This window comes from Vombatus ursinus, unplaced genomic scaffold (genome assembly GCF_900497805.2).
Source record: "Vombatus ursinus unplaced genomic scaffold, bare-nosed wombat genome assembly UNPS02014775.1, whole genome shotgun sequence".
Taxonomy (NCBI): Eukaryota; Metazoa; Chordata; class Mammalia; order Diprotodontia; family Vombatidae; genus Vombatus; species Vombatus ursinus.
In genome coordinates, this window is record NW_020954553.1 from 9,494,191 (window position 1) to 9,510,692 (window position 16,502).

Below are 16,502 nucleotides of genomic sequence, written 5' to 3' on the forward strand. Positions count from 1 at the left end.
CACACACACACACACACACACACACACACACACACACACACACACACGGTGTGGTTTTCCCATTCCCACCTCTGCCCGCCTGCTAGAGACAGGAATAAAGAATTCCCTGTTCTCTAGTCCTCTGGGCCCTTGGCCCCCTCCCTCTGCAGGCCTGCTCACCATTCACAGCCAGCTCTCCTCCTCCCCACCCCCCTCCCCCAGAGTCCTGGCCTGGCTCTCCCTGCAGCACCCCTGTGTGTAGGACCCACCATGATGGCCAGGAGCAGATTCTGAAACTCATTCCGGAAGCCCAGGGTATAGGTGCAGAACAAAGCAAAGTTTCCTTCCACCAGCTGGTATGGGAGAGAAGGATACCTTGAGCAGCCAGCCCTTCCTCTCCCAATGCCACTCCCCCACACATGATGCCCCCCACCCCCCCCACCAGGGCTCTGAGCATCTCGAGCTCCATTTCTCCTTGTCCCTCCTAGAGTGGCCCAGGATGGGATAGGGGCAGGGAGGGGAGCTGCTGCTCTGGTCACTCCTCCCTCCCTCCATCACTCCTCCCATAGTCTTACCATGAAGGCTAGAGAGGTGAACAAAAATCCCGCGATGAGTTTGATATAGGGGCCATGGTTCATGACCAGCCGGAGCCCTCGGAAAAAAGAAGGAGGCTGCTCCTGCTTCTTCTCACAGGGCTCTGTGGGCCAAAGAGGGGAATGGAAGACAGTGGTAAGGGGGGATAAACAGCAAGCCCCAGGCCTCCACTCTCCACATCCACAGGGCAAAGGCTTCAGCCCTTATCCAGGCAGCCCCAATCCCAGATGGCCCCCGGCCAAGGTCCTGCTAGTATGTCCTTGAGGCTGAGGTTTCCTCTCTCCTCCCCTGCCTGAGGGGGAAGGAAGGAGGACAGCCAGGGCCCTTTTTTCTGTACTACTGCCTAGGCAGCACCACCGACCCACACCTTTAGTAGAGGTGCCTGGGCCAAGCCCAGGACAGAGGGAGGACTTTAGGGGAACCATCTCTAAAGCTCTGATCTCCCCAAGTTTTAGGGCCCTAGAAGCCATGGGAAGGGAGTAACAAGGCCAGAGAAGGGGCTCAATCCTTGGGAAAGGGGTAGGAGTAAGAATCTCTGCTGGGTGCCAGTGGGAGAGAAGATGACGGAGGGTATCTCCTAAGATTCTAGAGCTTTAGACCCAGAAAGATCCTAAGATTTAGAGCTAGAAGTGCTCTTTGATCATTTAATCCAATTGCCTCATTTTAGAGATGAGGAAACTGAGGTCCAGGGGAGAAGTGACTAGCCCAGGATCAGGAAGTTAATTGCAAAGTCAGGGCTGGATCTTAGATAGATACCTTCTCATCCAACTCTCTACATTTATAAGTGGTGAGACCTGAGACCAAGAAAAGGGAGGAGACTGGCCCATAGTCACATGACAATTAATGGCAGGGGCGGGGACTAGGTCATTAGTCAGGCTGCCAGTGATCAAGGGCCCTAGGCACCACATTTTCATCCCTTCATCCCTGGTTGGTGCCTCTGCTTCCCCTCTCTCCACAGCCCAACCCCCTCACCTCTGTGTTCCTGCACACCCAGGGACAAGATGACGGCACAGAGGACATAGATGGAGGCGATGACTCCAGCAGCCAGCATGTAGGCATTCTTCTGTAGAGGAGAGGAAACATGGTGGAGGAGGTGAGGTAGGCCCCCAGGCAGATCAGCCCCCTCCAGGCCATGCAAAGGATGTTAAGTTCTGGAGGCAGGGTATAGAGAAAGGGGGAAGGGGGAGGCTGTATTGGGGAGTTGGACCAGGAAATCATGGAAGTACAAAAAAATGAAAGATGGAGGGGGAGAAAGAGAGGGAGGGAAAGAGGGGAAGGGAAGAGGGAGGGAGGGGGAGAAGGAGAGGAAGAAAGAAGGAGGGGGAGAGGGAAGAAGAGGGAGAGGGAGAAAGAAGGAGGACAAGGAGAAGAGGAGGAAGGGAGGGGAGGAGAGGGAGGGGAAAGGATGGGTGAAGGGGAGAGGGAAAGGAGGAGAGGGAGGCAGAGGGGATGAATGAGGGAGAGAGAGGGAGGGAAAGAGGGAGAGGAAAGGAGAAGGACAGGGAGAGGGAGAAGGAAAGGAAGAAGGAGGAGAAGAAGAGGGAGGGAGAGGGAAAAGGAAGGGGGGAAAGGAAGGAGAAGGGAGTGACTGGAGAGGGAGAATCAGGAGGATTTCAACAATGGTTTGAACAATGGGCTGCTACTTCAGCAGAGCCATAATGAGCTAGGACTAGAAGAAATCAAAGAATCAGGAATCCCTTCTCATCTGGAACAAGAGGCCATCCTAATCCTGCTCCAAACTCTGACCAAAGCTCCGGACAACGTAGGAGAATGAGGACTACATTTGGAGTCAGAAGACCTGGGTTCAAATTCCAGCTCCATTTTTTCAAAGAATCACACTTGGAAGGTTATTTAATCTTTATAATACACACACACACAAAACTGTGAGACCTTAGATAAGTCATTTAATCTCACTTGTCCCCTCTGAAGGATGATGGGATTGGACTAGATGATCTCTAAGGTCTCTTTTAGCTCTAAAGCCCATGATCCTATTTCCCAAATGTGTGATTTTGGGCAGGCAGCATTTCACTACTCTAGACCTCAGTTTCCTCATCTGTAAAATAGGGGTGACAATCCTTTGCCGTTACTCCTCCTCCTCCCAAAGTTGGCTTTGTAACCATAAAGCAGTAAACTACAGGCAAGCTAGGTGACACAGTGGATAGAGTGTTGGGCCTAGAGTCAGGAAGACTCATCTTCCTGAGTTTAAATCCAGCCTCAGACACTTACTAGCTGTGAGACCCTGTGCAAGTCACTGAACTCCGTTTGCCTCAGTTTCCTCATCTGATGAGCTGGAGAAGAAAATGACAAACCATTCCACTATCTTTGCCAAGAAAATCCCAAATGGGGTCACGAAGAGTTGGACACGACTGAAACAGACTAAAGAACAACACGGGTGAGCTATGATTATTGTCAGTTCCATCGAGACCCCTAATACCTCGGGTCTCAAGCTAAGTCTCAGATCCTGGGAGAGCCTCGGGGGGTCTCACCGTGTCATTCAGGGAGCTGGCAGCCTGTGTCTGATTCACTTCCTCCATGATCATGTCGGGATCTTGAATACAGGGAGTGTCCACTTTGCCCACAATTTGCCCCTGGATGGCAGTGCCCAGCACTGTACCAAGCACTTCCACAGTCATCCCTGGTGGTTTAAAAAAAAAAAAAAGCAGGTGGTTATTAAGGCCCATCCTGGAAAAGGGAACCCCCACAGGGCAAAGAGCAAGACTTAAGACTCTCCCCGGAGCTCATATTCCCCACCCCACCCTAAGGAAAGGCAGGGAGCTGGGTCAGATGGACTTGGGAGGGGCAGCTCTGAGCTGCCCTACCCCCCCTCCTTTGGGGAAGGGGTACTGAATTGCATCAAGGGACCTTGAGCTTAGTGATATGAGATACAGCTAAGGAGAGAAAGGACTTACGGTATGCTGTGGCTGAATCCCGTTCACTTTGTTCTGTGCTGATAAACATTGTAAGTGCTGAGTATGGGACATGGAAACACTGAAAGAGAAAACCTGAGGTGAGACAATTTCCACTGGGCGTAGCTACGCCCGCTAGCCCCAAGGGGAGTACCTCTAATCCCTCTTCTAGGTAAGGAGGCTTCTGACAGCAATCACATGCCCCCTTAGGCCTTCTCTTATCCAGGCTAAACAATCCCAGTCCCCGTGGACTGGTCTGTCTTTGTATGGCACGGCATTAAGCTCTCTCCTCTTTCTGGTTCTCCTCCTAGCTTGTCAATATTCTTTCAAAGATGTGGCTCCAAGAACTGGTCCCAATACTCCTGATGTGATCCAACCTCCCAGACAGATGAAAGCTAACCAGGGACCAGGAGGGCAGCTGCACCGGATGAGGCAGCCCTCTTGCTTCTCTCCAGAGCTCCCTCATGTCAATATCTAAGGGAGCGTCTCAAAAGATGCCAACTGAAGACAGCTCAGAAAGAGCACAGAGTTTGAAAGGCCAACACTTGGGTTCCAATCTCACCTCTGCTACGGGCTGATCTGTGTGATTTGGGGGCCAGTTTCTCCTCTCTGGGCCTCAGTTTCCTTGTCTGCAAAATGAAGGCTTTGGACCAGATGACCTTTAGGAGACTTTCTGGCTCTGACACCCTGAGCCCAGCTAAGTGAGAGAATCCCAGAGGGGAGAATGGTAGGGTGGTCTCTAGGATTCAGGTCACTTTGACTTACCGTCACCAATGTCTCAAAGAGGCAATAGAAGACCAGGTACCACAAAGCCTGGTTCCGGGGAAAATCAGGCACAAACCAGATGAGAAAATAGGCAATCACAGCCAGCGGAGTGGAAAAGATTATCCTTGGGGGAGGAAGCAGAGAATTCAGTAAAGGGAGTGAGTGAGGGCAGAAAAAAAGTCCCCATATCTCTCCTATTCCAACCACCTCCCTCACCACCCTGTAAGTTCAACACCAGAGATACCCATCCCTCCCTCTGTCCCTAGAGAAAAGTCAGAAGAGCAGAGGTCTTCCCTTACACCCCCTATGCCAGGGTGGAAGGGGATATTTTTTCTCTAAAGTCGTACATCCCAGAGTCCAAGCTGAGGAGGCCCTAAGCTAGAGTGTGAAAAACACCTGATTAGAAGGGCAAGATCAAGTGTTGATACACTTAGCTGTGTGACCTTAGGAAATTCAGTTTACCAGTCTAGGCCTCAATTTCCCTATCTGTGAAAAGGAGAAGATTGAACTAGCCAACTTTTAAGGTTCTTTCCAGCTCTAAATCCTATTATGCACTTGGCTAGAGTATGGAATGGGGTTTAAGCTAGATCATAATCCTGGGGGTGGGGGTGGAGAAGAATTTGGGTGCTAGAAAAAATAGCAGTATTTATGTAGTGCTTGAAGGTTTACAAATCCTGTTCCTCACAAAAACCCAGTGAAACAGTGTGGTGCAGGGGAAAGAGCCCTAGATTCGCTATCAGGAGACGCACACTGCTTCTTCTCTACTCTCTTTCCGCAGAATCATCTAACTGTGATACCCCAGACTGACTGGCCTTAGACCCCTCACTGAAGAACCCCAGGGAATGTAGGGTTCCTTAAGCCGAGATGATGGGCAGTGGAGGAGAAGGCCTGGGCAGTGGAGGAGAAGGGCCAGACGGTCTCATTTCTTAGGGAGGACTTCGGGAGAGAGATGCAATCTAGCAAAGTGCAAATGGGGGAGGTTTGTTCCAAGTTGGGTCCCGTTCATTTGCTCATTTGATTCCTCAGACCTGTATGAATAACATTGCTAGGACAGCCTTGCTCTCCCCCAGGGAACTTGAAGGATGGGCGGGTAACCAGCCTAGACCTCCTGAAGCAGGGAGACCAAGATGCAGCAGACTTGTCCCACAGGTAGATCCTGTCTTTCCTAGTTCTCAAGAGCATGGGGCTAACCTTGTCCTTCTGGGGAAAGTTGGGTGTCAGTTACCTCCTCACCAGAGGGAAACCCCAACCCAGCGTGGTAGGAAGACAGCTGAGGTAGGGCAGTGGGGCTAGGAGGAGGGCAGGTTAAAGGACTACCATCTTCTCAGCCTGCCTGCCAACCAAGGAAATTAAGCTATAGACAGAAACCCCAGGGAAACTCATGGGGTCCTTAAGAATGAGCTCATTGGCCATCAGTCTTCCAAGGATTTCAATGGCCTAGAGTGAGGGTCTCAGGACAACTCTTTCCTACTCTAGAATTGTTAACTAAGTGATGATAAATCACTTCTCTCTGAGCCTGTTTCCCCATCTGTCAAATCCTTGGCTTTAAAGATGGTAGATAAGTGTTTCCTTTCTAGAGATACCTCATCCCTGTGGCTTCCTCTCCTGACTGGTGAACACTTCATTGGTGAACATTTCATGTGGGGCCCCGGCCATGCTCATTTCATTCCTGGTTCAACTTACTTGTGTGCACCTCACTTCCTGGCCAGCTGGGTACCCTCCTATCCCTTCCCACTTTCTACTGTCTTTCCCCATTAGAATGTAAGCTCCTGGAGGGCAGCAACTGCCTTGTTCACTTGTATTTGTATTCCAAGTGCTTGGCACATGCAATTAATGACTGCTTTATATATCTCTTCCCTCATTTCACTGATGAGGAGTCCCTGAGTAAAGGGTCTGGACCCAAGGTCACACAGATGATAAATATCTTTCCACAACTTTCCCCTAGAGGACTGATCAATCAATCAAACAATTAAGTGCATATTAAGCATCTACTATGTGCTCTTATTATTATATCACTACTACTACTACTACACTACCACCATCACCACTACTACTATCACTATTACCAGCACTACTACCACCACCACCACCACCACCACTACTACTATCACTATTACTAGCACTACTACTACCACCACCACCACCACCACCACCACCACTACTACTATCACTACTATTACTGTGGCTGATGTTATGTGCTGTGCTAGGTGCTGAGGATACAAAGATAAAAAGGAAACAGGTCCTGCCCTCAGGGAGCCTCTATTCCTTCTGAGAAAACACCATGTACACAACATTAACACCAGATGATTCAGGGGAAGGGAAGGGGCACCTAGCTGGATGAGGGCAGAGCAGGGAAGTCCTCTACAAACCTGAAAGCACTACAGAATCGTTCTAGTGTGGGGAGGAGAAGAGAGGGTGACATGTGCCCAGGGAAGCATCCAGAAAGGACCCAGCTTGCAGTTTAGGGGGGGAGCCAGCCCATCTTTAGAACCAACAAGGGATATTTCCTCAAGGCCCTGGGTACGGTGCAGAGCAGAAGAACTTGCCAGGACAGAGCCCTGCAGGGCAGTTCCCAGGCTTCTTCCTGGGCATGGGCTGAGGCTGGCACTCACTCCCCCTACACGCCCTTTTTTGCAAGCATCCACCCTAACTCCTTCCTGGGATATGGAGAGAGCCTAGAGCCAGTAAGAGCCTCTGGCTGCTTGGCAAGCTTCAGCCCCAGCCACAGAGGCAGAGGAGTTTGACTGGGAGTAACCCCTGACCTCGCCCAGCTTGGGGACCAGCCCCTGACACACCCTGCCTCACCATTGGCTGGGCTGGGTGGGGAGATGCCTAGGGGCTGAACCACACCTCCTCCTTACCGGCCCATCCTGACTCAAGGCCAGCCCGGCTTAGAGCCGGCTTCCCAATCTCTCTCAACCAGTGCCCCCTGCCCAGCTCCAGCCCAGCCCTGGTCCTGGCCAAGACCCAGCCTGGCCAAATTACAGGATCGTGGGATTTCTTGAGCTGGAAGGGATGAGATCCCTGCATACAACCCTTTCCTCTTAGACAAAAGTAGAGTAAGACTTCTACCAGGGAAATGACTTGTCTAAGGTCCTACAGCTAGGTGGTGGTGGAGGTGGGAGTTTCAGCCCCAAATCAGACCTCCTGACTCCCCCTCCCAGCCCCAGGCCAGGCCAGAGCCTGGGAGGACATGAAGTCTGGGAGGAGGGGGCAGCGGAAGCAGGTGAAGAATGACCACTATAATAAAAATAAACGCCCCCAAAGTGTGCTCATCCTGGGGGGGTCTGGATCAAAGACTCTTGGCCTCAGGACCTGGCCCAGAGTTGGGGCAACTGCTTGGGAAAGGAAGCCAGGCAAGGGGTGGGAAGGTCTGGCCAGACCTTTGAAGGCAGGAGGGGCTAGGTGGGGGGTCCCAGGAGCCAGCAGGCCCAACCAAACAGGAGGCACACCCTGTTACCTCCCCCCACAAGCTCCAGGCAGGATGTCCTGTAGGGAACCATGCCCCCCACCCCCAACCCATCCAGCAGTCTGTTCATTCAAGGATCATAGGCTCTTAGAGCTTGAAAGGACTAAAATGTGACCTGGTCCAAACCCCTCTTTTTTAGAGAGAAGGAAACCAAGGCAGTAAATATCAGAGACAAGATTTGAACCCAGGACCTCTGAAGCCAAATCTAATGTTCCTTCCACTTTTCTACATCTATCCAGGCCATCTCCTGGTGCAGAATGCCCACACCCTGTTCTTTACCACCTCCCTCCTCCATTCCTCAAACAATCAGGCAATAGATTAAAACTCTTTCAGAAAAATCCTGGGGGCTGGAAAAACTCTGAAGGCTGCCCATCAGGTCCTTCACCCCCTGGCACCAACCCCAAATGCCCAGGACTTTGTTGGTCAACTAGCAAAAAGGGCAGGTGGGGTCAGTGAGGAGGGGAAGAACCTGGGCAGAAAGGGACCTCTAAACCCCTAAAGTCCCCCTAAACCTATGAAGAGAGCTTAGCAAAGCAGGTCTCCCGGTCCCCTCCCACAGATCACAGGAAGCCAGGAAACTCTGGGGAGAAAAAGACCAGAGCACTTGGGATCCATCCATTATGGGGCTCAGGAATGCCCCAGGAATAAGAATGGGAAGACTTTGAATCTAAATATTATTTAGGGCAGAGGAGACTTCCCCAGATGATGCTGGGGTACATGCCTGGAGGACAAGCCTTACATGCTAGCCAAGTAAGCAAGAAAGGGAAATCAGTAGGGCCCAAGTCCAGGCACGATGCCCAGCCTGCTTGGAAGAGGACATCCTGGCTGGGCTACTGTGCCAACCACAGGGGAATGACCAGGAGCTTCCTGTGAATAAGCAGAAGGGAGGCCAGCTATTGGTAATATAGGTCCCAGTCCGGGGTGGCAACACCCCTTAGCTGCTTAGGTCAAGCCCAGGTCAGTCCCAGGCCCAGCTCCTGCATCATGCTTCCCCGCTGTGACACCCATAACCTTGGAACTTGGTTCAGCAGCACAGGTAACAGGTACACAGGCTGTCCTGTGACACCAGAGCCAGTGGGGGAAAGGGCACCAGCTTAAGTACTGGGAGGAGCGAGGCTAGAGAAGACAGAAAAGAGGGTCTCTTCTTACCAGGGCATCAGGCGTCCCAGGCGACTCCAGGAAGATTTGCTGATGCAGAATCCTACTAAGGGGTCGGTGATGGCATCCCAGGCACGGCCCACAAACAGAATGATGGAAGCAGAGAAGGGGTCCACCTGGCACAAGGTTGGGGGAGAGACGATAAGAAAGCTGAGGCAGAGTGACCACCCCAAGCCTGAGGGGTCTCCCTCTAGCAAACAATCTGAAGGCAATCACAGAAAGCTGTAAAGGGTCTCAGAGTGTTCTCAACTCTTTTTATGTTATGAACCCTTTAATAGTCTAGTGACTATTGGTCCCCTCTTAGAATCATGTTGGCTTTTTTTTTGTTTGTTTGGAGAAATATTATTATTATTATTATTTTTAGGCAGTAGGGGTTAAGTGACTTGCCCAGGGTCACACAGCTAATAAATGTCAAGTGTCTGAGGTCACATTTGAACTCGGGTCCTCCTGACTCCAAGGCCGGAGCTCTATCCACTGCACCACCTAGCTGCCCCAGAATCATGTTTTAAATACATAAAATGAAACGTATAGGATAACAAGGAAACCAATTATATTGAAACATGATGTATCAAAATTTATTTTTTTTAAAAAACAAGTTTACAGACCCCAGTTGAAGAACCCCTGATCTACTCCAATACTCTCATTTTACAAATGGGGAAACTGAGGACCAGAAGGGACAATGACTTTTATCCAAAGTCACAATGATAGTTCACTTACTACCTTGCCATCTCACAGAGACAGACATCCAGCTCATCTGTCTTCTTTGGATGGCCCTACCCTGAAGTGCCCACCAGCGACTGGAACAGGGGCCATGGTACAGCTGTGGCTTATGAGAAAAAGCCTTGGCCTGGTCTTCAAGAAAGAGGATTGGATTTCAAATGTAAAGACCAGGATTCCAAGTTCACAGATTCCCTGTATGATCTTGGGTAAGTCACATAACCCCTCAAAGCCTCCATTTCCCATCTAGAAAACCCAAGAGCTCCTTTATGTCTGGAAGGCCCAGGGATACAGACTTTCAAGCTGAGCACGAGTCCCAGGCCTGTATGATGCCAGACAGCTGACCAGGTCAGCCCTCAGCCTAGAAATCTCCTTCATTCCCTACAGCCAATCAAATTGGGTCCCCCAAATTCTACCTCGGTAACATCAGTCCTTTCTATCCCCACCCCCTACACTCACTCCTACATCCATCACCCTGATCTAGGCCCTGATCATGGATCACCGTCCTAGACCAAGGGTTCTGACTGGGGTCCATGCATAGATTTCAGGGGGTCGATGAACTTGGAATGAGAAAAAAAAAGACATCTTTCTTTTCACTAACCTCTAACTGCAATTTAGCATTTCCTTCAATTATTTAAAAACATGATTCTGAGAAGGGATCCATAGGTTTCACCAGAATGGTGAAAATGAAGAATCCTTGACCTAGGCTGGTACTATTTGTTGTTGTTTTTGAGTTGTTTCTGACTCTGTGACCCCATTTGGGGTTTTCTTGACAAAGATACCGGAGCAGTTTGCCATTTCCTTCTCCAGCTCATTTTACAGATGAGGAAACTGAGGCAAACAAGGTTAAGTGACTTGCCTCGGGTCACACAGCTAGTAAGTAAGTTCTGAGGTCACATCAGAACTCAGGTCTTCCTGACTCCAGGACTGGTGCTGTACCCACTGCACCTCCTAGCTGCCTTACCAGTACTGCTACCAACAAGTAAAAATGATTGTTGATTGATTAAGAGTAGTAATCGGGAAGAGATCTTAAAGGCCCCCTTAGCTACCCCTCTATTTTTACAGTTGAGGCCCAGAGAGGTTAGGGAACTTGTCTAATATCACACAGGTGTTAAGTGGCAGAGCTGAGTTTCAAATCCAGGTCCTACAACTCCAAATTCAATTAGTCAACAAGCATTTCTTAAAGTACCTACTATATGCCAGGCACTGTGTTAGGCACCAAGGATACAAAGTCAAAAAAATGAAATAATTTCTGACCTTGAAATGATTATTCAAGGGAAATCAATCCTCTGTAATAGACAGCATCACATTCAAGGGTGTGCTGATAAATGTTTAACAACCAGCTCTGGGGTGTGTGTGTGGAGGGGGGGGTGTGCAACACATATGCAGGGCATACTTTTAAGTTTAATTTGCTTTATTAACATTTTCTCCTCTTTCTTAAACCCAGACAATCAACAAGCTAATAAAGCAAGCCCTGGTTTGTGGCATTTACCCATTTCAATGTATGAAAGCTCACTTTGGAAATTTAACAATCAGCTCTAAGAGACAGCTTGAGCTGTCTCCAGCACACTCCTGCCAGCTTGGACTGATACAGAACTTTATGGTTAGAAATCAACTTCACAGCACTTAAATCTCATTTGCTCCAAGCAGCATGGGGGGAATGGACCTGGGGGTCAGCTGGTTCAGGAAATTCCCACTGAAGAAGCTCTCTATACCAATGCACACAGGCTAGGCTCTAGGCCCCGCCTAAAACTGTCAGCATGGCTGTTTCCTGGCTCTGCCGTGATGTGCCCGAGCCAAACAAGATAGGCAGAGCAAGTATTATCCCCAGGACACAAAGGCTCTGAGTGGCAGAGACACCCTTAAGGACACACAGCAATTAAGGGAGGTTGGGTAGCATATGACAGGTAAAAGCCCTAGATTTGCTGAGTTCAAACCCTGGTTCTGCCACTGATTAACTGTATGACCTTAGGCAAGTCATTTCTGGAGCTCAGATCTTCATCTAAAATTATGATGTTGGCCTCTGAAATTCTTTCCCGCTGTAAATCTATGCTCCTCTCATCTGCCCACGAATGAACCTAATGAAGCTTTCTGACTCTCCTAACACCTTACCTAATGTTACTATAATGACTCTCTGGAATTTTATGGTTTGCAAAGCATTTTCTTCATACCAGCCAGGAGAGGTGGGTGGCATGAAAGGTAGGTATGTCTTCAGAGAGATTGGGGAAGTGGAGGAGAAGGAAATAAACATGTATATGTGCTGAGCGCTTTACAAATATTGTTTTATTTGATCCTTACCACAAGCCTGGGAAGTAGGTGCTATCATCCCCATTTTACAGTTAAGGAAACTGAGGCAGGCAGCGGTTAAGTGGCTTGCTAGTAAGTGTCTGATTTGAACTTGAGTCTTTCTGACTCCAGGCAAGATGCACCACTTAGATGCTGCCTAAATAGGTCTAGGGATTTTTCCATTATCCTCCATGGCCTTCTAACTGGTTTCTCTACTCCAAAGCAGTAGGGCCTATGAACTAGTGTAAACCTTACTGAAGAAGAACTTAGAACTCATCGACTTCCCTACTTAAAAACCTTCAATGGCTCCCCACTGCCTGGTATTTAAGGTTCTCTATGACTTGGTCCCACCTTCGCTGTCTTTCTAAGGAGAATACAATGCCTCCAGGGGTGGGGAAGCTGTGGCCTCAAGGCCCTCAAGTGTGGCCCTGGATTTAGTAAAAGGGCTGCACTTGAGGATCTAGAGGGCCACACTTGAGGGCCTAGAGGTCACAGAACTGCTTAAGAAAAGCTTGTCAACTTTTCAATGAAAATACAAATGACACCTTGCACTTCAGCCAGGCTGACTGGTCCTCACTGTCTGAGCACATCCGCTATACACACACCACACTATGCCACACACCCCACACACACAACTAACTCCAGGCTTTGCCTCTCACACCCCTTCTTCATCACTATCTAAGATCACATCTGCCCTTCAACAAACAACACTCTCCAAGTCACACCTTTTCCAGGAAACCCTCCCAGGAAGCCCAGTGATCTCTTCCTTCTCTGTCCTCTTATAGCTCTCATAGTCTGGACCTAACCCTAGTAGAATGTAGAGGACAGTCCTGGCCTGAAGTCATGGTTTCAAGCCCTGGTTACCTATGTGATTTTGGGTAACTCACTTCCTTCATTGAGCCTGAGTTTCTTCATCTGAAAAAAATGGAAAAAAATATTTCTACCACCCCCTCCCTCCATTACAGGGCTATAAACCTTAAAAAAAAATGAATCCTTAAGAAAACCCTGTTACAGAAATGAGAGCTTTTACTGGCTATAATTATAGCAATTATGACTTGGTTGTTCTCTTTGCTGCTTTCCAGCATGATAGTAACCATTTCTTACACTTCATTGAAAGCACGAGAGGGGCAGCTAGGTGGCGCAGTTGATAGAGCACATGCCCTGGATTCAGGAGGACCTGAGTTCAAATTCAGCCTCAGACACACACTAGCTGTGTGACCCTGGGCAAGTCACTTAACCCTTGTCTAGCCAGGGAAAAAAAAAGAAAAGCATGAGAGAACTCCTGATGTGGGGATTCTCTCATGAGTGGAGGAATTCTCTCCATCACAAGTGTGAGAATTCCCTCCTTCCACCAGCCCCTCACCACTCCACTGATTGGGACAACAGAAGAAAATGAAGGAACCAGTTATGGCACTCAGAGGTTAAGGGACCTGCCTGGGATTACACAGCTTGTGGGGGATGGGGGGGCGGGATCTGAAATCAGGATTGCAAAGGACCCATGATGAAAAATGCTATCCACCTCCAGAGAAAACTAATGAACTCTGAATGCAGACTGAGGCATAATTTTTCCCACTTTATTTTTCTTGCTTTTTTGTGTTTCATTTTTTGCAACATGGCTAATACAGAATTATGCTTTGCACAACTTCATATCATATTGCTTGCCTTAGCAGTAGATGGGGAAGGAGCAGGAGGGAGGGAGTACTACTCTGTCCTTCTAGCCTTCTTTAGCATTAGCTAGGTTGCACAGTGGGGACAAGGTAGGTGGCTCGGTGGATAGAGCACTGGGCCTGGAGTCAGGAAGATTTCTCTTCCTGAGTTTAAATTTACTAGTTTGCCATTTACTAGCGGTGTGACCCTGTTGGCCTCAGTTCTTCATCTGTAAAACGGGGGAGAGAAGGAAATGGCAATCCACTGCTGCATCTTTGCCAAGAGTTGGATATAACTGAACAAGATAGCACAATGAATAGAGTGCTAAACCTGGAATTAGGAAGACCTGAGTTTAAATGCTACTTCACACGCTTATCAGCTGTGTGACCCAAGACAATCCCAAGCTCTTCCACCTCAATAGAGAGTATATCCCTATTCTGTAGAATGGGAATAATAATAGCTCCTACTTCCTAGGGCTGTTGTGAGGATCAAATAAAATAATATTTGTAAGATGTTTTGCAAACCCTAAAGTACTGTTACTGTTCACTGTCATTATTACTATCATTATTCTCTTTAACTCTTCGAAAGTTAAGGTAACATTCCACCCCAAACTCTGTCCCTTCTACATCCCTATACTTTCTCATCCCTGTGCTCACATTGATATTCCCTAGGCTTGGAATTCCTCATCTCATCCTTCCCTGTCAAAGCCTTATCTATCCTTTAAAGAGTCAGCTCTCAGCTTCCCGGAATTTGATGGAGTCCTCACTTTCCACCCTAAGAATCCTTCTGTTATTTTCAGTCATTTCCAACTCTTCATGATCCCATTTGGGGTTTTCTTGGCAAAGATATTGGAATGGTTCACCATTTCCTTCTCCAGTTCATTTTAAAGATGAGGAAACTGAGGCAAACAGGGTTAAGTGACTTGCCCAGGGTCACACAACTAGGAAGTGTCTGAGGCTGGATTTGAACTCAGGAAGATGAGTCTTCCTGACGTTGGGTCCCAGCGCTCTATCCACTGCACCAGGGTGGTGGTGGCAGTGCTTGTTTGTCCTTCCACTGCACCTCCTAGCTGCCCAAAGAATGCTTCCAAGATCATTTCTAATGCCACCTCCTACAGGAGGTCTTCCCTGCTCTTCCCACCAGCCGTTAGTGCCTCTTCCTTAAATTAGTTTGCATGTATGTGGCATTTACTTTACATCAAACTGGTTGTTTCCCTAGATAGGATGCAACAACTAGAGATTAAAGACTGCTTCTGTTTTGCCTTTGTATACCCAGGGCGTAGCACAGTGCCTGCCTTCTAAGAAGGTGTTTAATAAATACTGAGTCAGAGGAGAGAAAGCAGCAGACTGGGAGGCAGAAGACCCGGGGGATGGGGGGGGATCATTCTGGATCTGACCCTTACAGCTGTGTGACCCTGAACCAAGCATTTTTCCTCCCAGGATCTCAGCTTTCTTCACTTTTAAAATTGAACTAACAACCCTATCCAAGGTCTATGGAGGAAAAAAAAACCACTCCGTAAATATTAAATCATCATAGCAAATGGAGTTGTCATGAACCCCTCCCTCTCCTAGCTCTTGGTGTGGAGGTCTCTGGTCAAGGCTCAGCCTAGCCTTTCTCTAGATTGTGTAAACATCTGATTGCCACCTGAGGTGTGAAATTGAATTGTTGGGCTATGAACTCCCTGAGGGCAGGACTTAATCTTTCTATTTGTCCTTCCCCTAGGGGTTCAATAAATCTCTGTTGAATCCACTTCAGACTTCCTTCTTTCCTCCCTCCCTCCCTTCCTTCCTTCCTCTTTCTTTCTCTGCCTCAGTTTCCCATCTGACACACAGGCCCAAGAGCCACTGAGAAGAAAGAACTTTTTAGGATAAGTTATCTGCCCCTTCAGCTGGGTTTCTGAAGCACAGAGGTCCCTGTGGCTTGCTCTGCTTGGGAAAAAAGGATCAGTCATCCCCCCAAGCAATGTCCCATCACTTTCTGGGGAAATCAATTCAGTCTCACATTCTGCCTTTCCTCAGAAGAATAAGCAACGTATTCCCAGAAGAGTCAGTACCCCTGCCAGAAGCATGGAGGATGGGCTAGGTTGGGCCTGGCACCAAACGCAGCTCGGATGGGCTCTGGCCTGCTCAGAGTTTCAGCACTCCAGTTCCCAGCGTCCTCCCCCCACCTCCAGTTGGGGGAAGGGGTCAGACTCACCCCTCCCCAGCAGCTGACAGCCACGATCTGAAAACCCCATGCCAAGGCCCCTGCTTGCCCCGAAGCCAGGGACACAGTGTGCCCATCTCTTCTTGGAACAAATTGATCAACCACTACCAGGCTTCCCTCTGCTGACCCCTCCTCACCAGGCCCACACTTATCCCTACTCCCTTACACCCCTTGCTTCCTTTCACCAATGGTAACAGGAGGGAGGAACCGTTCTTACTCATCCCATCCTCTCTCCACCTCCACTCCCATCTCTTCATCTGTGCCTGCCTTTGGAACAAGTATAACCCAGGACCAGGAATCCCTCTCTCACATTATTTTTGAGGGAATAGAGTCTTCCAATTGCCAAGCATCTAGGACTCAGAAAGACCTGAGTTTGAATCCTCCCTCAGATACTAACTAGCTATGTGACCCTGAGCAAGTCACTTAACCCCTCTCTGCCTCTGTTTCCTTCTCTTTAGAATGGAGGTAATAACAGCATCTACCTCCCAAGGTTGTTGTGAGGATCAAATGAGACAGCATATATACAGCTCTTTACAATTTTACAGCATTATAGACATAATTTTGAAAGGAGGCTCTGTCATTGACTGGCTTTATGACCTTAGGCAACTCACATAATGTCCTTGGGCCTCAATTCTCCATCTGGTAGTAGACCTGTAACATCTTAGACAATCTAGGTCCATGGTCCCTGCTAGCTCTGCCATTCTATATTCTAAAGCCCTTCCCAACTCTGACACCCTGTGCTCCCAGGTCTCTTCCAGCTCCGACACCCTGTGCTC

The 16,502-nt window shown here is 48.8% G+C and overlaps 1 protein-coding gene across 2 annotated transcripts in view; it reads right to left on the reverse strand.

Annotated features, from left to right (window-relative positions):
* MFSD2A (major facilitator superfamily domain containing 2A) overlaps window positions 1–16,502 on the reverse strand; it is a 25,927-nt gene that overhangs the window by 5,218 nt on the left and 4,207 nt on the right. For both annotated transcript variants that reach the window (XM_027864714.1, XM_027864715.1), the window contains exons 3-9: window positions 8,863–8,987; window positions 4,245–4,368; window positions 3,483–3,561; window positions 3,060–3,208; window positions 1,546–1,636; window positions 555–676; window positions 249–332 (exon numbers count right to left, since the gene is read on the reverse strand). In XM_027864714.1, the coding sequence (XP_027720515.1) occupies window positions 249–332; window positions 555–676; window positions 1,546–1,636; window positions 3,060–3,208; window positions 3,483–3,561; window positions 4,245–4,368; window positions 8,863–8,987 (774 nt within the window). The remainder of the gene's footprint in view (window positions 1–248; window positions 333–554; window positions 677–1,545; window positions 1,637–3,059; window positions 3,209–3,482; window positions 3,562–4,244; window positions 4,369–8,862; window positions 8,988–16,502) is intronic.